This window comes from Canis lupus, chromosome 7 (genome assembly GCF_003254725.2).
Source record: "Canis lupus dingo isolate Sandy chromosome 7, ASM325472v2, whole genome shotgun sequence".
Lineage (NCBI taxonomy): Eukaryota > Metazoa > Chordata > Mammalia > Carnivora > Canidae > Canis > Canis lupus.
In genome coordinates this window covers 29,889,822-29,916,831 of record NC_064249.1, presented here as the reverse complement: position 1 = coordinate 29,916,831, position 27,010 = coordinate 29,889,822, and the positions used below count along the sequence as shown (strand labels likewise).

At 42.5% G+C, this 27,010-nt stretch overlaps 1 protein-coding gene across 2 annotated transcripts in view; it reads left to right on the top strand.

Moving 5' to 3' along the window:
* The first annotated feature begins 13,080 nt into the window (after positions 1-13,080).
* Positions 13,081-27,010, top strand: part of TBX19 (T-box transcription factor 19) — a 74,644-nt gene continuing 60,714 nt past the window's right edge. The window contains exons 1-3 of one of the 2 annotated variants that reach the window (XM_049112345.1): positions 13,081-14,163; positions 23,613-23,877; positions 25,214-25,348. In XM_049112345.1, the coding sequence (XP_048968302.1) occupies positions 13,961-14,163; positions 23,613-23,877; positions 25,214-25,348 (603 nt within the window). In that variant the 5' untranslated portion in view covers positions 13,081-13,960. The remainder of the gene's footprint in view (positions 14,164-23,612; positions 23,878-25,213; positions 25,349-27,010) is intronic. The other variant, XM_025430444.3, reaches the window with a different exon arrangement.

Genomic DNA, 27,010 nt, shown 5'->3' with positions numbered 1-27,010 from the left:
TGTCAGATTGTTAGCCTTCTCTTTGGAAATCAGCAAAATCTTCCCAGGAAAAGCACTGCAAACCACTCGATCGCTTCTCTACCTTCTGTCTTCCTTTGTATCCTGACCTTGTAATTCTTTGCCACCTTATTGGCTCTCTAATGACTTTAAGTAGATGATTTTATTTTTATATTTTGTACAGATTACCTATTTGTCCTCAGCACGAAGACTTGTTCTGGATTATTTAGTTTGCCATTAATGGAAACAAAAATACCCTCCTATTAACTTCTGAGAGTCTATCATAGCCTCAAATGGCCTTTTTATGTTTTTTATAATTCTTAAGCTTTTGACTAATTGACTAATAAGGGTAATGACCATTTTAGTTCCCTTCCTGGCTTTTTTTTTTTTTTTCTCAGCTCTCCCATTTTCTTCCTTTATTTGCCATTTTCTTTCAAGTCTATCGAAGCTAATGCAAAACAAAACAAAACAGTTAAATATTGTGAATATGTCTGTGTAGGCAGTGTGAAATTTGATTTCATTCTTTCTACTTTCCTCGTAACCAGAGTAGTTTGCTGGGCTGCCTTTTTCTGCTTCAGAGTTTAGTTTTAGAAGATAACATTACGTTTAATTTAGGTAAAATGCTTCAGTTGTATGTTAAAAAAAAAAAAAACCAACCTGTTCATTTGGTTCCTCATACATATGTATATATGTTTTTTATTATAAAAGACAATTCTCATTAGACTTACACATTTATATACATAGTGGGTAATTAACAGTCTTTTTTGGGGGGGCTCCTGGGTGGTGCAGTCAGTTAAGCATTGGACGCTTGGTTTTGGCTCAGGTCATGATCTCGGTTGTGAAATCAAGCCCCAAGTTGGGCTCGACACTCAGTTTGAAGTCTGCATAGTTTCTCTCTCTCTCTCTCTCTCCTTTTATACTTTCCCCTCCTTTATTTATTACATAAATATTCATTTATTTGGGAGAGCACGAGCAGGAGGAGGAGCAAAGGGGAGAGAGAGAGAGAGAGAGAGAGAGAGAGAGAAAAGCAAACTTCTCACTCATTGTGATCTCATGACCCTGAGATCACCACCTGAACCAGGATCAAGAGTCAGAAGCTTAAGTAAGCCAACAGGTGCCCCCCTCCCAAAGTCTCTTTTATAAATTTATTTTTATTTATTCATTCATTTTGATTGAAGAATAGCTGACACAATATTAGTTTCAGGTATACAACAGAGTGATTTGACAATTATATACATTAGGAAATGCTCACATGGTAAATATAGTTCCCATCTGCCACCATTCAAAGTTATTATATTATTGACTATACTCCCTATGCTGTACTTTTCATCCCTGTAGCTGGTTTTATAACTAGAAGTTTGCACTTCTTGATCTTCATCTATTTGCACATCTTATTTTCTTCTGAACAGTTGGATAGAACTCATGCTTCTGTTTTCTGGAGTCAAGTTTATCTTTAACTCATGAAGAAGGAAGAAATGTTCACTTCTAGTTAGAATGTCAAAAAGCTTGACTAAAGGTAGATAAGACAATCAACCAATGGACAGTATCTAAAAAAAAATTAACAAGTTTCTATATAGAAATGTTTTCTAAACAAATAAGTAAAACTATTAAGTTACAATGGGATTGAGGGGATTAAATAAAGAAGGGAATGTGTCAAATAGGTCCACTGAGGAGGATCAAAATTGAAATTACTTCTATTTTAATGTTTTCATAAGCATTCCTCAAAAGGAAGTATAAGGTGAAATTGAGAAATTTATAGATAATGCAAAGTTCACCTGAAAATGAAAATTCTGCAGCTGATGCAAAAGTGCAGGAAAATCCACAAGCAATTTTTATGAGTGGGCAGGAAAGTGATTGACAAAGCATGTAGTGAAAAGCAGTGCAAACTCTGTGTGTATGGCTCTAATTTGCCATGAATGCCTTTGGATGTTCTTGTGGACACTGGAGGGCAAGTATTGTTGACAGAGCAGAAAATCCTTGCATGGTGTCTTTGTACCAAAACCCTGGGAACAAATGATGGCTAACCTCGAGAAATCTGTGATAGAGCTGGAAATTGTTCACAAATTTCCAGGGTTTGTGAATAGGGTCAGAAGAGAAAGGTTCTGGTCTTTATAAAGAAAGACCTGTTCTGGCTAACAGGCTATGTGTGGACGCTATGGGTATGGAGAGGATGGGAGTCCTAGAAGAAAGCAAACACAGGCCAGCGCCCTAGATTCTTGAGACCAAGAGCTGGAGCTATTCCTTGAGAACCAAAGGAGGTGATTTTAGATTTGAGTTACGGCCGTACAGCTGGGGAGTAACATGACCTTGTGATCCTGAGAGGTTGTGCAGCAGGGCCAGCCACCAACGTCACTTGTTGGAGGTAAGGAAACGCCCCTAATTTAGTCACCCCTCTAATACATTCCCTTCATGGTAAACAGCATGGTCTTTTCAAAATGCATTACTTTTAGGATGATGCACTGTTTTATACTCTGACCCACCAGACTATGGTGTTGTGTGGTAGTACCCCTACCTCCCTGCCCACCTTCCTTTGGCCTTCATTAGTCTCTTGCCGTGTGGGCCTTGCGTAGGTGGTTCCATCTGCCTCTGTTTCTCCTCTTTGCCCAGTGACTTCCTACTTGCCCTTCAGATTTCAGAGGTAGCCTTGATTCCTCTGGGAGCCCTAGCATCACCTCTCTGCCTTGAGCTCCTGTCCTTAGCAGACTCACTTCCATGAGGCATGGGCTGCATCTGTTTTTGCCAACTGCTGTATCCTGGTCCTAAGCACAACACGTAAGGGAGAATGGGCCCTGGAGACATATTTGTTGAATGAGTGAGAGAATAAATAGGTAAAGGAGGCCACAGATGGGCAGACAGACTGAGTCTGTAGGCACATTTCGTTTATCCACCACACAACATTTACAATTTCTTTTGACACCTTTGGATAGGCATGTGTCTCTCCACTTCCCCGGCCCCTACGTGCTCAGCCTTCATTTGCATTGTCAGCGTGTTTGTATCCTCAGTTTAGCTGTAGTGGGGGTGGCGGTGGTGGTAGATATATGGTGGGTAGGGAAGGCATAGATCTTTAAACTTCCCTTCTATAGGGAAGGCATAGATCTTTAAACTTTGTCCACATGGAGAACAGTCATGTTCCTATCCCCGTGCTGTTCCTTCTTAACATTGTCAGAGACTTAATTGGGGATTTAGAATGACATTCTCATAGACACCTAGAAACTCAGAGCAGAATTTATTTTGGGGTGATCTTTCTGATGAAAAATTGCAGCTATTTGGAGAGTCTGACTATAGATAGTAGGTTGCCAATGGCTTTGTAAAATCTAACCTTTCAGACCTGAAAAGGGATGGGCTGTTGGCGTAGGAGGGTATCTTAAGAGTCTCTGATGACATTGTATTGGAACTGGCCCCAGACACTAATGAAAGAGTAATCCTCCCTAAATCACCCAAAAGCTAGTAATCCCCAGGGCTGCATGTTGGTGATTAAAAACGAAAGGTAGGAGCAGCTGTCTTTTTGTTCAGTTTAATTATGACCAATACCTAGGTGAGTGTTAATTTCCTGGTACCACTGGAGGTGGGTGGAGAAAGGTGTTAGGTTTCCGCAGGCTGCAGGGACTGAATGTGCAGACACGGGTTCTGCGGGTGTGCTTGGGAGCCGGGCTGGTTCGGGGAGCTCAAGCCCATGAGCTCAGGTTGCGTGGCTTTCAATTTCTGCTCTTTAAGTCTAAGGCATGGGCCGCTGTGTGCCAGAGGACACGGCAGTGCTATCAGGTGTCAGCTAGACTGCACACCTTAATTAATAACCCCCAGCCCCTTGCCTGGCAGCAGGGCAGCTGCCGGGCCTGTGAGATGGAACTTCATTGAGTCTTCAGGCAGAAGAGGAACATTTCGTCCTCTTAACCCCTCACCAGCGTTGAGGCCGGAGGTCACAGAACCGGGCATCTACTTTACCCAGCAACCAGTTCCAAATATTCAGGTGTCCCAAGGGTGTGTTCGCAGCCAGCCTGTGCTGAGTCTTTGTGGAAGTGAATGCCCCTGCCTGTGGGGAACATGCAAGCCATTCCTCTGGCTCTTGTCTGTGTTCTGTCCTGGAGAAGGGTCTGGCCACCTGCCTGGCCGTCCAGCCAGATGCTTGAGCGTGACCGCAGGTGCCTCCTCCTTTGACTGCTGGACCAGGGGCAGCAGCTTCTGTGGCTCCCAGCTTCTCAGGAGTGCTCACCCCTGCAGAGTTCTCCCTCCTCGTTACCCCTCCTTGTTCTCCTGCACCCTCTCCAGGGCTGCAGCTGCTCTCCCTAGCTCTCTCAGCTAGCTCCTACCTTGCCTAAAGTGCTCGCCCTAAAATGTTGTTCTCATCAGCTTGTGTGCTTGCTTGAAATCAGCCCGAAACTCCTCATCATGCATGGCAGCCTTGGCTAAACGCTGGTCATCTCACTGCCTTTGTGAGGTTCAATTTTTACCTTCACTATTGCTTTATTATTTTTTAATTTATTAAGATTTTAAGATTTTATTTATTCATGAGAGACACAGAGAGAGAGAGAGGAGAGAGAGAGAGAGAGAGAGAGGCAGAGACACAGGCAGAGACACAGGCAGAGGGAGAAGCAGGCTCCCTGCAGGGAGCCTGATGTGGGACTCGATCCCAGGACCCCAGGATCATGACCTGAGCCGAAGGCAGAAGCTCAACCACTGAGCCACCCAGGTGCCCCACTTCATTAATATTTTAATTTAAACTACATCTCTTTTCTAATTTTGCTTTTTACTTGTCCTAAGAAATACTATCCTAAAAGGCATGGGTTTCACATCCAGTGCATGTTTCCCTATGAGAAAAACCAGTGTTCTAGAATAACGTGCCACCTGAAATTGTTTCCTCATGGGAAATGCTGACCCATCCAAAGCCTGCTGTCATTTCCCACGTGGTCTAATGTTCCGTGGTTGGACTTGATGTTATTTAAATACTCAATGTTTTTATTCCTCTGACCTTTTTATCAGATATTCTCTCTTCCTGGAATATAGTTCCTTCTGCGCTTGAGGCAAACTGCTGGTCTTTCAAGACTCAGCTTGAGTGTCCCCTGCTCTGTGAAGTGTCCCCTGGCTCTCCCTTTCCCATCCCTGCTTGCACTGCCAAACTTGTACTGCACACTTGCACTGCAGGTGGCTTGTCAGTCTCCACCCACCATGAGCTCCTTGAGGTCACACGTGGTGCCTCACAGAGAGTAAGCAGTAAGCTGTCTTCAAAGCAGGCCTAGAAGTGAAAATCCAGATCTACACGAGATTCTTGGTGGGGGGGTAGATTTTTTTTTTTTTTTTTTTTAATTTTTATTTATTTATGATAGTCACAGAGAGAGAAGGAGAGGCAGAGACACAGGCAGAGGGAGAAGCAGGCTCCATGCACCGGGAGCCCGATGTGGGAATCGATCCCGGGTCTCCAGGATCGCGCCCTAGGCCAAAGACAGGCGCCAAACCGCTGCGCCACCCAGGGATCCCGGGGGGGTAGATTTTTACAGAAGGAGGTCTTTGCTTTTTTATAGAGTTTACAATAGAATTGCTTACACAACAAGTTTCCTCGTTGCACTTCAGATGCTCTGTAAAGAGGATTTGGGCACATGGGTTGTGTAGTCATGTATCTGTTTCTTCGTGAGGAACGTGGGGCAGCCCCTGTACACCACTCGTGCCTGTTGGGAAGCATTGGTGAAAAGCTGGAGCAGCAATCACACTGGTGGATTGTGGATGTGACATGGTGTGTGGCTGAGCACACCGGAGTGTTGGTTGTCTCTGCACAGCTAGCGAGGGGCCAGGATTTTAGGTGCTTAGGGTTGTATGTGACATCTCCATTCTAATGTCAAATCACCAGGACCTAGCTTCTTCACAGATTAGGAATAGTATATATATTTTGAATTGTGTTGAGTTTTTTTGGTTGTGTGTTTTTGTTTAGTTATTTTTGACACTTTGTTGAAAGTGCAGCATTTCCCAATCTAAGAAGAACCATGTAATATTTGACTTAAAACCTACTAGTTTCTTTTTAAGATTTTATTTATTTATCCATGAGAGACATAGATAGACACAGGCAGAGGGAGAAGCAGGCTCCCTGCAGAAAGCCTGATGCGGAACTCCATCCCAGGACCCCAGGATCACTATCTGAGCCGAAGGCAGATGCTCAACCACTCAGCTACTCAGGTGCTCTAAAACCAATAGTTTTATTATTCATTATTTTCCTTTAAAATATTTTTAGCCTTATTAATCAAATATTATCTTTCAGCGTTTTTCATCAAAATACCTTTAGGTTATCTCAAAGATAGCAATATGTTTTAAAAACAAAAATATTCTTGAAAAAAATGCTAATGAAGTAATAGTTTTCTCTTAAAAGTATCTCAATAAATATAATGCCTTTGAAAGCATATAATTTAACAAAAGGAATGATTTTTTTCTTAAATTTCAGTTTCTACCTCATTGCATCTTGATATATTAAACAATAATTATAGAGGGCCTTCTGGCTGGCTGCTAGGTTTTAGGTGAAAATATGGCATATGATCCTGGAGGCAAAACAGTTTAGTGATTTAGCCCTAGGATGCAGGTATGAGGTTCTGTTTTTAAATGTTGAAGATATGACATTAAATCATGTATTATCTAAGACTGAACTCTGCATTTCAGGAAAGTGTTGTGCTGCAAAGACATCTGAAGAGAGTATGGATGAGTGATTTGTTTTCTAAAAAACTTGACCAGAACCCCTACTTATAAAATGTGCCAGGGATGCAAAAGAGAGGCGCTTAGAGAATGATTCAGAAAGTGGCAACCCACTGTAATAGAAAGCCAGAGGAGCAAATTATCTCTGAGCAAGACAAGCGTTCCATAAGAGGTTCTGAGCCTTTTTTTTTTTTTAATATATATGGTGATTGATCCCTTGCTAGTAGATAAAATAACAGTAGCCTTTGGAATGAGAATAATGGAATGAAATGACTTTACCATTTACTTGATATGTGACATGAGCAGGGTATGTATTTCCTTAGAGCCTGAGCGCCCTGTTTTTTTTTTTTTTTAAAGGATGGTGTGATGGCAATGATTCTTCACAAGGTTATGAATATTATATGAGATCATGTAGATAAATATATAATACAGGGCTAAGTAGTTAGAGAATATAACATAATGCTTAAGAGAATAAACTACTGCTTGGGGTCGAATACTGGCCTACTAGTCACTGGCTAGATACCTGTGGAAAAATTACTTAAAACCACTCTGAACTTCAATTTTCTCACCTAAAAGTGGATATAAGCATAGCATTGACCTTATAAGAGTGTTATAAGGATTAAATGAGGTAATGCATATGAAGTGCTTAGCATATTTTGTTCTCAACAGCTAGCATTATTTCTGAAAATACAGTGTAAGAAAATAATCATGGATGTTCCCAAATATTGTCTAGAATTTTTGTCAAATTGTTTAAAATTATTAAAACAACCCAGAGAACTAGTAAATATTTAAGAATAGAAGATAGGTTAAATAAAGCATGACTCACTCTTAAGATGAAATTATTTATAAACATTAAAATAATGTAGAATATTATTTGATAATGTTGGAAAATATTGCTTACAAACTGTTAAATTAAAAAAATTGGATTATAAAATAAATTTTATTAGTGTTTTATTTACTCATATGGTTAAAAACTTATAAGAAAAAAAACAGCATTCCTCTGTTTCTTTCTTTCCAGAGGCGATCACTTTCCTCTCTTTTTGCTGTTACTTCTGTCAGTTTTTTCCAGATTTCTAAACATTACATTTATACTGCTGTTCTGATTTTTCAGTTTTAGGTATTATTTACTATCTTCCTACTATAGGAGATGAGAATTTAGTACCCTTTTTTCCTTGCAGTATAAATTTATCCTTCTCTCACCATCTTAATATCATGATTTTTGTTTAATATATTTAATATTTATGTTTTTACAATTGTGTTTCCAGTTAAGCCACAGTATTGTGATTACATTTTTTTCTTGGACAGCTTGTTTTTGTCCCTTGTAGTTTGTACTTGCTTCAGGTTTTCTACTTGTTTTCTTGCTTGTTTATTTTTAGTGTACTCTGGTAGGCAGAATTTGAAGATGGCTGCCAAGATTTCTGTGTTTGGTGGAAATGCCCCATATAATCCCCTCCTTTTGAGTGTTGGTAGGACCTCTGAATATGATGAGATATCTCTCCTGTGATTATGTTACCTTATATGGCCAAAAGAACTTTGCAGATGTAATTAAGATTCCTAATCAGTTGACTTTGGTTTAATATAATGGAGATCATCTTGGGTGGGTCTGACCTAATCATGTCAATTCTTAAAAGCAAAAAGAAGCAGCAGCAGATGTTCTTTTGCTGGCCTGGAGGAAAAAAAGCAAACAGCCAAGTTCTGAAATACTAATGGAGAGGAGTGGCTTCTAGGAGCTCAGCCTTCAGTCAGAAGGAACAGAATTCTGCCAACAATCAGAATGAGGTTGGATAAGGACACCAAATCTCAAGGCAGGATTACAGAATGGTCTTTGTTTCCTTAGAATTCCTTTTTTAATTTATTTTTTTCCTTTGGTCTGACTGGCATGTCTGAATCTGATGATATGTATGGTTATATTTAAGCGTGAGACATATAAATGCTGATGGAATACCTATGTGCACGGGTAGGGCTTTACAAATGTTGATTTTCCCCATTTGATTGGCATCAATGGTAATTGGGCTGGGTCATTTCACTGAGGACTCATCAAATGTGTTAACTAAGGAGTGTGTTTTAATCCCTCTGTTTTCCATCAGGTCTTCGCCCCTGCCCCCATCAGTGACTGCTGTCTCTGAGTACAAATTCTCTCAAACCCTCTCTCTTTTCAAAGTCAGTCTCTTGTTTTCTGCTGCAATAGGGGAGGGACAATTGCCACCTGATGGGGTGGGGATTTCAAAAACTTAACTCTTTCTTATATAAAATTTCAAGGCCTCTTCCTGTTTGGTCCTAGCCAGAAGCACCTACCCCTCCATTTCAGAGGTGTGTGATGTACCCATTTGCCTGAGATATTTCAGAGTTCTGTGGCACACATTAGCTTGCTTCTTACTGGCTTCTGCCTGCAAAGCTTAGATTTCAACTTTCTCAGATCTGCTCCATCAGTCACCACTCAGCCATTTGTTTTGTCAGTTTCCAGCATTTGTTGACATCTCTTATCTGCCCCCATTTCTTCTTTCATACTTTTCAACTTTGTGGGTTTACATTTTATATTTCCTTAGTGCCATTTTAGAGGGGCTTGGTGGGAAGCAGCTGTAAAAGCATGTGTTCAATCTACCATGCTATTTATAAATCCCATTTTTAAAAAATATTTTATTTATTTATTTGAGAGAGAGATAGTGAGAACATGAGCAGGGGGTGAGGGAGAAGCAGGCTCCTCACTGAGCAGGGAGCCTGACGTGGGGCTTGATCTCAGGACCCTGGAATCATTGGCCAGAGCCACCTGCAGCAATGGTAGATGCTTAACTGACTAAGCCACCAGACACCCCTAAATCACACTTTTTAAAAGCAGAAAGTATGTGTATATTTGTAGGGAAAAAATATCTATGCCAGACTTGTTAACAGAAGTCATCTCTGAGAGTCGAGATTATGGTAGTTTTTATTTTCTTGCTTATGTTTCTCAAAGTCATCTATAATAAGATACCTAGTACCTAGGAAACAATTATTCAAGTAAAAAGGTATTGTTATATATATATCAGTCAAGGTATTTTATATTAGTTTCAAATGCAAGAATTAGGTTGAGCCATATGAAATTGCTGTTTTTTTTTTTTTTTTTTTTCAGGTAAAACAAAGGTTGAGTATTAGCAGTTTCATGTTGTTCCATATAAAATATCTACTATAATACAGATCTTAGAAGAGAAATAGCCTAGGAAGTGGATTAACTGTTTAGAGAGGCCAGACTTAAAGCCAAGAGAGTGTAAACCATTTTTTATTGCTAGGGAACCCTCTCTTGGGGCTTGCCCCAGGGCCCTTGCCTGTACTGTACCCTAAGAGCCATTCCTTCCTGGGTCCCCAGGTTGAAGAGACTCATGAGCTAAACTGCTAATGTAGTTTTTAGGAGCTGACAATTTGGGATATAACTGTCAAGAACACTATTATTTCCTACTTTTCTTCCTTATTGGTACTTCCAAAACACTTTGCATACTTTGTATTAGAGTTTCCTGGGCTTATGCCTTTTTTTCCCTCTTAGATTGTTAAATTCTTTGATGGTACGGAGCCTCATCTTACTGATATTATGGACCATTTGGGGAAACATTGTTCACTGTATCACTCAGTGCCTTCTTTCTTTCTTTCTTTCTTTCTTTCTTTCTTTCTTTCTTTCTTTCTTTCTTTCTTTCTTTCTTTTTTTTTCCTTCTTTATTATAAAGATTTGTGGGAAAAAATTTTCCCAGGCAAATGGCTTGGTTTTATTTTAGGGACACAGTAATTATGCCAGATTTTATCACCCCTCTTTGCATTGGTTCAGAGGAAGCTCAGAGCCACACTTATGCTGTGGTTCTAAGCAGTGCCTTCTTGAAATCTCCACTTGGATGCATGTGTTCTGGTCTTTGTATTGGTTTCTTATTGTTGCTGTAACAAAGTGCCACAAACTTAGTGTTTCAATACAACACAAATTTATATTATATTCTATTTCTGGAGGTTCAAAGTCTTAAATCAGTGTCACTGGGCTAAGATCCGGGTGTTGGCAGATGCTCCTTCTAGAAGCTCTAGGGAGAATTCATTTCCTTGTCTTCATCTTTTTGTTGTTGTTGTTGTTAAATATTTTATTTATTTATTCATGAGAGACAGACAGACAGAGAGAGAGAGAGAGAGAGGCAGAGACACAGGCAGAGGGAGAAGCAGGCTCCATGCAGGGAACCTGACGTGGGACTTGATCCTGGGACTCCAGGATCATACCCTGGGCTGAAGACAGGTGTTAAACCACCGAGCCACCCAGGGATTCCCCTTTGTCTTCATCTTTTGGAGGCTTATTACATTTTGGCTTGTGACTCCTCCCTCCCTTTTCTTTCTTTCTTTTTCAAGATTTTATTTATTTATTCATGAGAGATGCAGAGACATAGGCAGAAGGAGAAGCAGGCTCCCTGCAGGGAGCCTGATGTGGGATTTGATCCCAGGACCCCGGGATCATGACCTGAGCTAGAGGCAGATGCTCAACAACTGAGCCATCCAGGCGTTTCTCCTTTCTCCATTTTCAAAGCCAGCAGTGTAGCATCTTCTCTCTTCTGACCTCTGCTTTCAATTCTTACACCTTCTGTGTTTGACTCTGATCCTTTTGTTCTTCCATATAAAGAACCCATTACTTGGGTTCTCCCTGATAATTCTGGATAACCTCCCCATCTCCAGATCCTGAACTTAGTCACATATGCATGGTGCTCTCCCACTCCCTGCCCTAATAGAGTTTAGTTTGTAGAGCAGTTTTAACTTTACAGCAAAATTGAGCTGAGAGTATATAGGGAAGTTTTCCCATATGCCTTCTCCCCACCCCTACCCCCACCCTAGTCACATATGCATGGTGCTCTCCCACTCCCTGCCCTAATAGAGTTTAGTTTGTAGAGCAGTTTTAACTTTACAGCAAAATTGAGCTGAGAGTATATAGGGAAGTTTTCCCATATGCCTTCTCCCCACCCGCACCCCCACGCATAGCCTCCTCTGCTTTCAACATCCTGCACCAGAAATGGTAAATTTGTTATAATTGATTAACTACCCTGACACATCATCGTTACCCCAAGTCCAGGGTTTTCAGTGCAATAACTTCTTGGTGTTGTCCATTCTGTGGATTTGGACAAATGTATAATGAATGGCATGTGTCCATCATTGTAGCAGCTTGTGGAGTATTTTCTCTACCCTAAAAATTCTCTGTGCTCTACCTATTCATCCTTCTTTCTCCCCAGCTCCTGACAACCACCAATCTTTTCACTGTCTCCATAGTTTTGCCTTTTCTAAAATGTCATATACTGGAATTACACAGTATGTAGTCTTTTCAAATGGACTTCTTTCACTTTGTAGTGTGAATTTAAGATTCCTCACTTCTTTTTAGTGTTGAGTAGTATTCCGTTGTCTGGATATACCATAGTTTATTTATCCATTCACCTATTAAAAAACATCTTGGTTGCTTCCAACTTTTGGCAATTATAAATAAAGCTGCTAAAACCTCTGTGTGCAATGTACATAAATTTTCAGTGACTTTGGATAAATACCAAGGAAAGGGATTGCTGGTTCATATAGTAAGAGTATATTTAGTTGTTTTTTTTTTAAAGATAGGTAGATAGAGGGATGCCTGGGTGGCTCAGCGGTTGAGCATCTGCCTTTGGCTCAGGTTGTGATCCTGGGGTCCTGGGATCGAGTCCCACATAGGGCTCCTTGCATGGAGCCTGTTTCTCCCTCTGCCTGTGTCTCTTGCCTCTCTCTCTCTCTGTCTCTCTTATGAATATATAAATAAAATCTTAAAAAAAAAAGCTAGCTAGATAGATTGATTGATTTAGAGCACCAGTGAGGTGAGGGGTGGAGAAAGAGGGAGAACCTCAAGCAGACTCCCTGTTGAGCACAGAGCCCAACACGGGGCTTGATTCCAGGAAGCTAACATCATGACCTGAGCCAAAATCACGAACCAGACGCCCAATCAACTGAGCCACCCAGGAGTTCTTGTGCTGAGCGCATTTTAAATATTATCTTTACTCTGACTTCATTTTTTTGCTTTTATTTTCCTTTCATTTTGATCCTCTTTTGGTTGTTCTGAGAGAGAAACACATAACCCGCAGGATCTACTCAGGGTTGGGAAAGTAGAGCTGGCTAGCTCTGTCTTTTTCTTTCACCTCCCCAGTTTGTAGTGTGTGTCATGGGTAAAAGAAGCATTTTCTACTAGTAGTATGTTGCCAGGGAATGTGGGGATTCATCCTAGAATGCCAGATAGGTCATGGACTGTGTAAAAGGAAAGCCAGAGAGCCCCTCTGGAGCCCTTCTGGATCTTTCTAGATCAAAGTTGCTCTGCACGGTGATGTGAACAGCTTATTTTCATTCACAGAGATCCTATACACACACAGGCAGAGAGTGCCTCCTTAGAGAGAGTAATATGATGCTAAATGAGTTTTTTTCTCCCTCTGGTGAGGGCCGGACAGAAACAAATTGGGGCTTTGAATTCTAGGGAAAGACAAGGTTCAGAGCTCTTCTGTTTGCAGGAGGGGCTGAGGGCCCTTGGGATGAGCAGGGCCTGTGTGTGTATAGGATCCTCAGGAAGGAGACGAGCAGTAGGGGGTGTCTGGGGAGACAGCAGACCTTGGCTCTTTCCTTTTCTCTGGATCTCTGACCCTTGAGTGAGTGGCACACGGAGCATCTCCCTTCACTCTGGTACGGTTGTCATATTCCCTGGCACAGTGCCTTTGGCCTTCCATCTGGGGTTAGAAGATAGCGGAAGGATTTGGGTTCTTGACTGTGTCCGGAAAGCCTGTTTTGGCAAGTTTGCCGATTCTCCCTAGGACCTCTTTTCCTATAGGTGCCACATGCCATGATTTATACACAAACATGATTTGCCTGATTGTTGCAGTCTGGGCCTGGAACAATTTTAATTAATGGGAAAATGGTCCTCAAAACAGTGATTAGACCTCTTCAGGTACAACAAGATAAAAGCCTGATAATTTGGATGGAGTACTCTTCTTAAACATCTATTCTATGCACAGCAGCCAATGGGAAAGCCAGGCTCTCTCCCACCTGATCCAATGAGTAATTAAGAGAAGGCTTTTTCTTCCTACCTCTCCCCTCCCTCCCCCTCCCCTCTAAAGCTTAACAGGTTGGTGGTATAATTTGGAGACTTTAAGGGGTGTCATGCTAGGAGCTTAGGCAAGAGCCAGGGCATCTTCTCTCCAGCTCCCCAGGCACTGCCCAGCTGGGTCTAAAAAGCAGGCAAGTGAGAGGAGGAAGGAGGTGGTAGCAGGCGAGCTAGGGAACGCTTCTCCGCCAAGTTTGAGCGGGGCCTATGGCCATGAGCGAGCTGGGCATCCAGAAGACCAGTGATGGTACTGTTTCCCGCCTGCTCAATGTGGTAGAAAGTGAGCTTCAGGCAGGGAGGGAAAAAGGCGACCCTACCGAGAAGCAACTTCAGATCATCCTGGAGGATGCGCCTCTCTGGCAGAGATTCAAGGAAGTCACTAATGAAATGATCGTGACCAAGAACGGCAGGTGAGTTTCTCTGCGGCCCTGCTTGGGCTGGCAGGGCTCTGCAAGGGAGGCGAGCCCCTGAATATTGAAGTGAATATTGAAGACGCTGCCCTTCTTCACTCAGAGGCAGGGGGGCTGATTAAAATGCTCATGAGAAGGACAGTCTCACTGGGCTTTCCCCCAGCCAACTTAATTTCCCGAGATCAGCAGAGAAGTAGAGGATGAAGCCCCCTTGCCTGCATTTTCAATGGGGAAATTCTGGGAAGTTACCATAAATGGGGGGCATGCCCTATGAGTTAGGAAAATGAGTCCAAAGATGATAATATTTTTTGACTGCCTGCATATCTTGGAGCAGACCTGAGCTCCAACTCAGTTCAGATAAGACGAAAGTCAACTTTATTTGGAAGCTGGATGTTTTCTCTTAAGTATAGCAAACTTGCCAGAAATCCTGGGCTAGCTGAAGATGGGAGCCAAAGGGCAAATTTAATCTCATTGCCAATTACTACATCTGCTTAACTGGTGTGTGTTTGTGGTGAGTGTTCATTGGAGATTGTGTATGTTTGTGATGATGTGAGAACCCGTGCAGTAATAATACCATAATGAAGCCATAATACACTGCTCGAGAAAAGATACCTTCTTTTTTCTCATTGCAACAAATTAGAGATGAACGGAAACTAATCTCTGTTGGCATTTCTTGGATTCTATTAAATCCAGCCCTGCTAAGTGGCTCTCAAGGTAATAGTGGGAGCTTTCACTGGAGGAAATGCAAATATTTTGAAAGAAAATCTCTGCTCCCAGCTTGGCCAGACTGGTTCCCAATATTCGGCTGATGCCCACAGATCCTTTGGCTCACGAGGTTAAAACGCATATAAGTCAGAAGGCATTTTCAGTATGGTTAGTGTTAGCAGGACAGCAGGACTCCAGTGGTGGCCTCTAGGAGAAATTCTGCTAACAGAAAAGTTGAGGACTTCTGGCGGGCTTTTGTCCTTGTGCAGAATGCTCCTGGTCTTGATATCTGTCTTGTTTTCCTATTTTTGAATAAAATGCACAGTGTAGAAAATGAAACATGCCTTGCCTCTCTGGGAGAATGATGAACTCCAGCTCTGTTGCATGGTGTTAAAGTGCTTTATAAGGGGGAAGTGTACCAGAAATAAGGGCATCTCAATAAATTGTGATTATTCACAGTAGAAGGAATACCAAACTTACTTGGAATACCAACAAAACAAGCTTGATATTTATATTTTCTGTCTCTAAATGGGTCCCCTACTTATTTCATGTATAGGATTTGTTACTTTTAATATTTGCAATTGTAATTATGCCAGTTCCTGCTCTTGAGCTGTAATTTATACATTATTTTTGTTAGAAAGAAATATAAAAATCCATTTTTAACTTCAAAGAATCACCCCAAATTTCTTATTGGATTTCTTTTCTTTCCTTTCAAAGCTGAATGGTGATGCAAGTGTAAGAATTTTATGACATCCAGTAATAGATGGAACTTACTGTTTATTATTCTTTGTACTTAGTGGATGGTAGTTGTGCTATTTAGCCTTACACTATCTATTTGACTGTCCAAGTGGCCATCTATGAAAGTAAAATGAGCACAGTCACCAAATAAAAATGCGGTTCATCTGTTCCAATGAGGAATACATAAAATTTCTGAAACCATTTGAAATTCAATTTAATAATATGACATATTGGCATGTACTTTTGCAATTTAGGAAGAGCTTTCTCTTGCCTGTGTTCACCTATATAATTCTTTTCTGTGTATTTAAAATGTAAAATTCTTCCCATGATTAACGTCTTTTAATATTAAATATGTAAACAATATTCTTTGTAGAAAAGTCTCATTATGATCAATTTGGTTATTCTTCTCTGTGGAGGTCCTGCAGCCATTTCCCTTCTCCAGTGAACTGAATCTTTTCTCAGGTTCTCGTAAGGTCTCTGAACCTCTTGGGGTCACGATTTTGAGAGGAGAGAGAGGGTTCCCTTCACACTTCAGATAAAGAAGCGAAGACACATGACTAAGAAATTGATGTGGCTGATAATGAATGAGCTTGGCCTGGAATTACTTTCAATCTCTTATTTTCGCAGATTAGATTGTTAGTGACACCTTATTGTTCTTGATACAGAAAGGTCTTGTATCCTGCCCCGTCTTCTTCTCTTATGCATCTATTTCAGCATTCTCTTTTGTACCCCCTGTCCTCTGCCTACAGACCTAATACGTCACTTCCAAGGGCTTCATCTCTGCCTCTCAGGTCAACTCCTGAGCCGGGGGCACTTGCCCCTCAGCCCCCTGTGGCCCTTCTTTGTGAAGATGAGTTCTCTGGTATTTAACACCCAACTCCAGCCCTTTTCATTCACACAACCCACCAACCCCTGAGGGCAGACTTTTAGATTTCTAGATTACCCCATCAGTGGCTTTCTGTCCACTCTAAGAGACTCTGAACTCTAGGAAACACACTGATGGTCGCTGGAGGGGAGGGGATGGAGGGGCCAGGGTAACTGAGTGATGGGCATTAAGGAGGGCACGTGATGTAATGAGCACTGAATGTGATATGCAACTGATGAATCACTGAACTCTACCTCTGAGACTCATTACACACTCTAAATTAATTAATTAATTTTAAATAAAATAAAAAAAGAGAAAGTCTTAAAATAACATAGGATGGGCTGATGAAAGAATTCAGTCCCATTTTCAAATGGAGACCCGTTTGTATATATGGATAGGAGGATTGCCTCTGACATGAGTCAGAACTAGTAAAGAGAGGATATTCCCCTGGATTGTCCCCAGAAACTCAGATCCTGACGACCTTCATTCCTCCCTCCGCCCCTCCTGCCTCCCTCTCTCTCCCTTTTTTCCTTCCCTCTTTTTAGATATAACTTTTAGTTTTATACATTCATTTGTCTGTCAGATATAACAACAGCAATGATAATACCTCCCTAGAGCTCATTTGAATCCTCTATAGTGTGTCCAGCTTGTGAGTCTTCTCTTTCCTCTCTGTCCTTTGAGTGAGAAACTTCTATTTCAGGTTGAAGGAAAAAAAAAAACTTATTTCAGGTTTCTGAGGTAAATATGTGCCATCTCTTGCCCCTTTTGTTTTCCTTTCTAGAACACCTTCACTTCAGCGGAAAATGCTTTATTTCAGATGTATGTCCATTCAGTTAAATAATTTCAACTCAATTATGATTCGATTTGCCTTGAACAGGTTTTCAGAAATTGCACGCATTTCCAAATGTAACTGGTGCATCCATTTGTTATAAAAAAATAAATGTTGGGAATCAGTAAGTTGAATTTTCCAGTGATTAAAGGGCAGCAAGCTGAGATCCTCACGGATCTTGCACGAGGGGAGAAAATGGAGGTTGTGCATCAGGAAAATAGATTTTGATGCCTTTATAGTCCACATTTTTCTTCCAAGTTTACAATTAGGATTCATGAGGATTTGTGTTTGTGTTACCTGCCTCTAACCAGGCTGTTGTGGTTTCCCTGCTGCTACTCTGGAGGCTGCTCACCTTCACCTAAGCTTCAGTACACACAGGTACATGTGCCACACACACACACACACACACACACACACACACACACTCACTCAAATGCTCTGATGAGTATTTCATGAATATGAGTCTATTGACACAATGTAGCATTAGTGTCAGGTATACAACATAGTGATTTGACAAATTTATATATTATGCTATGCCCACCACAAGTGTAGCTGTGTAAGAAAATAAAAATAACTATAAAATTCTTGGCAAATGAAGTACTAAAGAGAATAAAGCATTCTTTAACTTTTCACAAAGTTTTTTTAAAGTAGATCCCACACCCAGTGTGGAGCCCAGTGTGGGGCTTGAACTCACAATCCAGAGATCATGACCTGAGTGGAGACCAAGGGTCTGACACTTAACCAACTTTTCAGATGTGTCCTTCTAAAAGCCAGGGCACTATGGCCTCTTTACTTTTTAAAAGAGCTTTATTGTGATAATTCACATACTATACAATTTAGGCATTGAAAGTATATAATTCAGGGGCACCTGGGTGGCTCAGTGGTTGAGCATCTGCCTTCGGCTCAGGGCTCAGGTGGTGATCCCAGGGTCAAGTCCCATATCAGGCTCCCTGTGGGGAGCCTACTTCTCCGAACTCTGCCTATGTCTCTGCCTCTCTCTCTGTGTGTCTCTCATGAATAAATAGATAAAAATCTTAAAAAAAGAAAGTGTACAATTCAATGGTGTTTGATATATTCACAAAGTTATACATATATTCCCACAAATATTTTTTTTTTAACATTTTCATTATCCTCCAAAGAAATCCTGCATCCCTAGCCATCACCCTCCTATTCCCCCATCCTATTCAGCCCTAACAGCCATTAATCTTCTTTCAATCTCTATGGATTTGCCTACTTTGGACATTTCCTATGGATGGAATCATACAATATGTGGTCCTTTGTAACTGGTTTCTTTCACTTAGCATAATGTCTTCAATGTTCATTCATGCTGTAGCATTTTTTATTGCCAAATAATATTCCATTGTGTCCTATTTTGTTTATTTATTCATCAATTGATGGGCATGTGGGTTGTTCTCACTTTTTTTGCTATTATGAATAATGCTGCTGTGAACATTTATGTCCAAGTTTTTGTGTAAGTGGATGTTCTCATTTCTCTTGCATTTTTTTCTAGGAATGGAATTACTGGGTCCTCTGGCAGCTCTGTCTTTAAGTGGTTGAGGAACAACCAGACTGTTTTCCAAAGTGGTTCCACCATTTTGCATTCCCACCAGCAATGTGGGAATTGGTTACTGGTTACTGTTATCCACTTTTTTTTTTTTTTTTATCACAGCCATCCTAGTGAATGTGAAATGATTCCTCACTGCACTTTTGATTTGCATTTCTCTGATAGCTGATGATGTTGAGAATCCTTCCATGTGATCCTAGGTTCTTTAGAACATCAGGTGTAGTTCCTGAATATAGCATGAAAAGAGAAAAGCCATTACATATCCCCTTATTCTGGAATTAAAGGTCATGCTACGTTGTTTGTAAGACCTGGCATGGTACAATTAGGAAAAAGCAGAAATGAAAATGAGATTTTACTCCTCCTCATTTTACCTTAGTCACACTGGTCTTCTCTTTCTTCAGTAGTCCTCAATAGTCCAGGCTTATTTGTACCCCAGGGCCATTGTACTTGCTATTTCTTTTGTGTGTAGTTGCTTTTCTAGTAGTCATTTCTGGCATTTGTAGGACTCATTTCTTCTCCTTATTTGGGTTCTAATTTAATGTACCCCTAGACCTACTAAGATCCATCTAGAGTAGTTTCTTACTTTTAATTTCCCTAGGTGACATCACCCACTTTTGTTCCTTCATAGCACTCTTGCAGTTTAAAATTATCCTCTACATTTAAAAAGAAACCTGTTTATATTTTTGTTGCCTGACTCTTGTGTTAGAATGTAAGCTTCATGAACAAGACACAGGGTCTGTATTTTTTTTTCACCTGTGAACCCCTACCTAGGACAGTTCCTGCCATAGGGCAGGCACTCAAAAATCATTCTTTTAAGGAGCAAATAAATCTAATTAGGTATTAAGATTTAGGAAAGCATTGAGGGGATTTTTCCTTTCCTTGTGACCCATATTTACTTTCTAGAAAGATCAAAAAGAGAAACTATGTTGTACACCTGAAACTAATGTAATGTTGTGTGTCAACTATACTTCAATTTAAAAGAGAGAGAGAAAAGATGTGGTGAATGTAATAAAAGAGAAGGCAGTGGGGCAGTCAGAGGAGCATGAACTCATACTTCGTAAACCCCAGGTACCTCATCTGGTAAAATGGGCATAGGAACATTTACTTCCTTGGGCCAAAGATTCAAGTGAGTGTATATATGTTCAGTCCTGGGAGCAGACTGAAATTCAATATTTAGCTATCGCCATTTGAAAAACTACCTTTCATTAAATCATCTTTTCAGTCTTAAGGTTATGTGAAACTTCCTAACATTTCACACCATGAAGATAACAGCCATGCCACATGCATGAAGAACTGTGTTCTTACTCTGGCAGTTTAATGTATGGGGGAGATATGTTATATGAACTTTCTTTTCATATTCTTTTTTTACTTTTGCATATACTACATATCCTTATTGAGAAAAATTTCAGTACTTTTTAATTTTATATGTGAAATGACAATTACACATTTCATTCCTGTGTTTTCTTAAAAAACAAACAAACAAACCCCAAAACCAAACAACTTAAGCATTTCAGAAAAAGCAATGGACCAGAAATCAGACCATCTCTCGTATATGTCATAGAAACAAGCTGGCCCTCTGGCTGTCACAATGACCCAGTGTGACCTCCTAGGATCATTTCTGATGTCCACTTTTGTGATTCTTTGCAAATGGCATTTGTGCTTTCAGGGGCCTTCTGCTTTCTATACTTGGTCAATATTATTAAAGTAATTGAAAAAGTTAAAATATGTTGTGGAAGGGAATAGTTTCATCTGATATGAAAAGAATGGATGAAATCCTTCTTTTGAAGAAAAAGTGAAAGAATATGCAAGTGGAAGAATTTTGATGCCATAGGTAGCTCCCCAGGGGAGGACCATCATTTTCCTTCACATGAAAGAACCATCATGTCTTTAAGGGAGAGGAGTGATGAGGTGAGTAACGCAGCACTCAGGTAGGACCTGGACTTGAGATGCATCATCTGACACAGGTTTTCCCCTATGAGTTTCATTTAATGCAGATACTTGTCATAACCTCCTATTTAGATTTTCTCTCTTCCGAGTCCTCCAAGACTGAGGGAGGGGAGGGAGCCTTCAGCATTTCCCCGTGAGTCCCAACGGCAGGGTGGCAGGGTCTCCTTGGAAATGACTGTGATCCAGCTGGAGAATAAGAGCTGAGGAGGTGTAAGTTATCAATTTGCTCTGTTTTTGAAAAATAATTCATATGCCATCAAATTCACCCTTCGTTAGTATATAATTCAGTAGCTTTGAGAATAGTCACAAAGTTGTACAACCATCACTATCTAATTCCAGAACATTTTCATCATCCCTAAGAAAAAACCCAAAGCCATTAGCAGTCACTCCCTTTTCTGCTTAGACTTTTCTCCTGAGAGGGAAGTGGGGGCGGTGGCGAGGCCAGGTGGGAGGGAGGCGAAGCTGACGTCCTTTGTTTCCAACTTCCGGAGTCACTGCCCCGAAGTGGGATTCTGGAGCAGAAGCCGAGCTGGGCCAGCTGAGGCGCTGGGTGTAATGACAATAGTGAACACTTGCAGAGCACTTACTAGGTGGCAGGGTTAGAACACGCACTTGGATGAATTTCCTCCTGGAGTTCTTGCCACAACTCAGTGAGGCTGGGTGAGCCAGACCATGAAATTGAAGTTTGGAGAGCAGCCTCAGGAAGGGCAGGAGTCGGAGCCAGAAGCTTCCCTCAGAGGCACTCTTCTGTTTGGCCTCTTGGAGGCCAGGGGTGTGGACCAGAGACGTGGACCAGGCTCTGTATCCTGTCCAAGCAGTTGGGAAGTGGTCTCTAAGGCAGCACACAAAAACAGAGCCCCACCAGCATCCTCAGCCAGAGGACTAGGTTGGAAGAGGAGTCAGGAAAGGGAATATCAGTGAGGTGGGGTGAGCCCCGGGAAAACAATTCCCATCTATTCCAGATTGCTCAGGAAGCTCACGTGGTTTCAGCTCAGGAGACTGGGAGCCCCACGTGGCTGGAACTCCCAGCTCGAGGTCCATCCCTTGTCATCTGCCTGTCAATTCCTTCATTTTCCATTCGTATCAATTCCTCTCAACACTGGGAACTTCTGGCCACAGTTGGATGTCCCTGGTGACCCTCTAGATCCTTATGTGTGCCCCTCCCTGCCCTCAACACCCCACTCCTGGCATCCTCTGACCCCTCCTCTCAGCAGGCAGCCCATCCATCCCAGCTTCCCCTTCAGCTCCCCTCCACCTCCACCCCCCATTCTCCCAGCCTCATCAGGAGCACAGTCCTCTGACCCTCACTCCCTTGCAAATCTTAGTTATTTTCTGAAAAGCGCAAGATGCTCTACTACCAGTACATCTTAAGCTTTAATGTTCCTGTGATTCACCTGGAGATTTGGGAAAAGCACAGCTGCTGAATATGTAGGTCGAGAGAGGTCTGAGGTTCTGCATTTCTAGTGGACTTCCAGCTGATCCCAATGCTGCCAGTTGGGGGACCACTTTGAGTAGCAAGTGTCTAGACTCTAGGCTGTTAGCTTCTTAGTTTGGGGATTCTGATTTTAAAAGAGGCATTGACAAATAAAACAGTATCTGGGGTGATCAAGCTGTGGTGATCAGACTGTGAGGCAAGTCTGGAAATGAGGTCTTTTAAGGGTGGTTTGGAGCAATTTAGTACATTTGGTAAAGGAAAAACAAACCAAAGGGAATGAGAAGCCAGGTGAGGAGCCTCTCCAAATAGGTGAGAGCAAACTTGCTGGTCCTGTCCTAGAGGATAGAAGAAGGACCAAGCAATCCAGATCGATGTGTCTTGAGCACAAATTCCCACAAAATGCTCAGTGAAAGGATGCTTCCACAGTCCTGTAAATTCAGTGTGCACACAGTGTCTATCTTCTCAGAGGTTTTTTTTTTTAAAATATTTATTTATTCATGAAAGACACACAGAGAGAGGCAGAGACATAGGCAGAGGGAGAAGGAGGTTCCTCTCAGGGAGCCCGATGTGAGACTCAATCCTAGGACCCCGGGATCATGACCTAAGCCAAAGGCAGATGCTCAACCACTGAGCCACCCAGGTGCCCCTTTTCAGAGGTTTATAGAGTACATGAGTATATTAAAGGCTCTGAGAAGTCATGCAGGGAAGGAACTGGTCTAACTCTGTAGAGCCATGAAACCACATTTTCACTGCTAATACCCTTAACTGTCATCCAGTAGTGGTGTTCTCTGTGAGAGGGGAAAGGACTGGTTTGTGGCAGCAGCATAAAAACCCATGTATGCCAGGAGGAAGTCTCTGAAGAAAGCTCTCCTTGAATGTGGCATCTGACGATATACTTTGGGTTCTGGGTTCCTCTGTCAAATGACTAGATCAGTGGTTTTCAGACTTTAAACTTGGGCACGTGATTTAAAGTAAAAATGTGGTGCAAAATGCATTTGTAAAGAGAGGCTCTGTGGGAATCAGGGCTGGGGCCCCAGGCCCTTCACGGAAGCTGTCCCCAGAGCAGAGATGGCTGCACTAGGCCCCGGGTGCCCCCAGCAGGCCAGCGTCCCTCCTGTGACTCTGTGTCTGCCTTTGCTTTATTTATTTATTATTTATTATTAAAGATTTTATTCGTTTGTTCATGAGACACACAGAGAGAGAGACAGAGACAGAGAGAGGCAGAGACACAGGCAGAGGGAGAAGCAGGCTCCATGCAGGGAGCCTGATGCTGGGACTCGATCCCTGGACTCCAGGATCAGGCCCTGGGCCGAAGGCAGGCGCTAAACTGCTGAGCCACCCAGGGATCCCCTGCCTTTGCTTTTAGACGGATGTTCCCCGTCCTGAAGATTAGTGTCTCGGGGCTGGACCCCAACGCCATGTACTCCCTCCTGCTGGACTTTGTGCCCACGGACAGTCACCGCTGGAAGTACGTCAACGGGGAGTGGGTTCCCGCAGGCAAGCCAGAGGTCTCCAGCCACAGCTGCGTCTACATCCACCCGGACTCCCCCAACTTCGGGGCCCACTGGATGAAAGCCCCCATCTCCTTCAGCAAAGTGAAGCTGACCAACAAGCTCAACGGAGGTGGGCAGGTAGGATCTGGGCCGCCCGGCCGCAGCACTGCACCAATCAAGAAATATCAAGGGTGCATTTAGGCAATTAGAGGGGTCCTCACCGGCCTCTTCTCCCACGGAAGCCAATTATTCCCCGGAGTCCAAATGTGAACGGGAATAAACAGCTCTTAATTGGTACTTTCAGTTTTTAATGGACTTCCTGATGTGAAGAGAGAGTGAGAGAGTGCAGGAGTTGACTTAATCATCCAGGGCCCTTTCATAGTTCCGTCTTGTGTGTGGTGCTTTTTACCCAGTGCGGGGAGGAGATGTTTGTGGGTACCGGGGTTTTGTTGTGCTCTCTCCTCTTTTTTGGTGTAAGTGGCATGTTGGCAATAGACAAAGACCTTGATAAAAAGCTGCTCCTAAATGAAATAATTGCTGCCTCCACTTGGGCATTATGATAATTGTCAATAGAATACTGAAGCGGCTTTGGGTTTTCAGAAAAACAAACAAGCCTTAAATAAGGAAGGTTTTACTTAAGGTCTCCGATTAGAGTAAACAAGAATTCGGGGCTTTCTCCTCTTTTATTTTCTCCGGGAGGCTTGTGAATACTAGCATCCTGTGAAAGGTCATGATTTATAGGATGTAGCCACTTTGGGGATAGAGCCGAGGCTCCCTGCTCTCTGTGTCGTCAGCCCCTGTGGCCCTGGGCCTTGGACCTTGCCTCCTCTGAGCCCCCTGCTTAGCCAGCAGGGAGCCCCCCCACCCCGGGGGACGAGGAGGAAGAGGTGAGCTGCCCAGATCTGGGCAATGTTCCGAAGGTCCCAGTTCTCTATTAAAATAGGAAACTGAAAAGTAAACTGTTCTTGCCTCCCCCATTTCACAAAGCTCTGTATGAACCACAAGGAGCCGCTCTGGGTGACGGGCAGGTGTCAGGTGTTGTATATTATCACTCTTGACACAGTGGCTTGCGAGGTGCAGCCATGCCAGCATGTGGAGATACTAGGATTCCTCCTGTGAGGAAAAGGACTATGTTTTAATGGATTGAAATCCACATTGTTGTTCTGGAAATAGGGAGAGGGAAAAAGAAAGGATGGCAAGATTGTGGCAGAGAACTGACACGCTTTAGAACAACTTTCTGGCAACCCTGGCATAAGCTCTGATGTTATGCTCTCTGGGAGCTTCTGAAAAACTATCCTCCCCACCCCCCCATTCAGATCTCAGATGAGGGAATCAGGGAATCGAAGGACCCGCTTTGGTGGCCCTGACCTGGCCGGGGGCTGGGCCCGGGCTAACAGAGACGCCAGCTGGTTATCACCCCTGCTACCACAGGCTCTGCATGGCATCTCCTTCTCTCCTTCTCCCACTTCAACAGATAATGTTGAATTCCCTGCATAAATATGAACCCCAGGTTCACATAGTGCGTGTTGGAGGCGCCCACCGAATGGTGATGAACTGCTCCTTCCCTGAAACCCAGTTCATAGCTGTGACTGCCTATCAGAATGAGGAGGTAAGTGTCTGTGGCTGCGTGTGTGTAAACATCCCCCAGAAGAGTGTGGGAGGATGGGGACCCAGTGTGGATGGAAGGTGGGTTTTCCAGGATCTCAGAGATCTCAGCAGAGATGAAACTCAATACTGGGTAGCCCTTTCCATTCCGTCTCGCCTGTTTGCAGAAGGCCTGTGGGTGCTTCCCCTCCAGGAGCCTGGAAGGCACGCATGTGCTTGGCTGAAGCCAACAGAAGCCCCGGGGTCTTTGGTTTTGGGCCCAGTGTGCCCTTGGCCTGCTCAGAGCTGGGTGAGCTCCTGTGCTGGGAGCAGGTCTGTGAGGCTTGATCCACGTGTGCCCTCCTCTGGGTTGGTTATGCTGTCTGTCTTGTTTGCACACTCTAGGGCTCCCCAGGCCTGCTGGTCATCAGAAGCCCTGGGGAGGGTTGGATTCTTTCTGACTAAACTTAAAAAAAATTTTTTTTAAGTAATACGTGTTGGGGCACCTGGGTGGCTCAGTGGTTGAGTGTCTGCCTTTAGCTCAGGTTGTGATCCTGGGGTCCTGAGATCGAGTCCCACATCAGGTTCCCCGTGGGGAGCTTGCTTCTCCCTATGACTATGTCTCTGCCTCTCTGTCTCTTTTGAATAAATAAGTAAAATCTTTTAAAAAAGGTAAAATAATATGTTTGTTAAAGAAACCCCCACATAATAAATAGTACAGAAGTATGTTCAGTGAAAATAAAAAGGAAAAAGATAAAAGTGATCTCTTTTCCTCCTACCTTTTGAATCCCATTCCCCAAGGACCTCACAAATAATAGCTTAAAATATTCCCCCCCATATTCTATGTATATATAAATGTGTATGAGAATATAGACTTCCTCACATAAATTGGCTCATGTTATATATATTAGTCTGCAAGTTTCTTTTTTTTTCTATTTAACTGTATATTATGGATATATTCTCTGTAGTTAGATTTAAGCCTATCTCTTTTTTCTGAAGTGCCTGCAGAAGATATACCATATTTTAGCCAATCAGCTCCCCACTGACGGACATTTGGTGATTTACAGTTAGTTGTTTTATTTGCTATTATAAGTAATGCTGCAAAGAATATCCTGGGACATCCACAACCACTGTTGTTTGCTTGCATGGATGGACACCTAGAAATGGCATTGCTTGTCAAGGAGAGTGTGGGTTTAGAATCCCGAGATATCACCAAATGGCCTCCTACAAAGAGCATTACTCATCTGCAGTCCCTGTACCATTTCTGACACTGGTGATTATCAGCCTTTTTTCAGCTTTGATAATCTGATAGGTAAAACAGAACAAAACAAACCAGAAACCCAAAAGGTACCTTTTTGCTGCTTTCATCTACATTTCTTTATTTGGAAACTTTAAAAGATTTTGGGCTCCCACCCAGCCAACTGAGTCAGAATCTCCAGGGATGGCACCCAGAATCCGTAGTTTCTAGAGTCTTCCTAAAGGATTCTGATGAGCATTCAGGTTTGCAAACTACTCCCTTAGTGCCTATAGGTACAATTGAGCTGTAGACTGAACTCGCATCACAGATGTGCAGAGAAAATGTCATTTCTTTTCTACAAGAAAAGGATCTCAGAGACCTCAGCAGAGATGAAGCTAAACAGTGGGGTAGCCCTTTCCATTGCCTCTTGGCTTATTTGAGGAAGGTCTA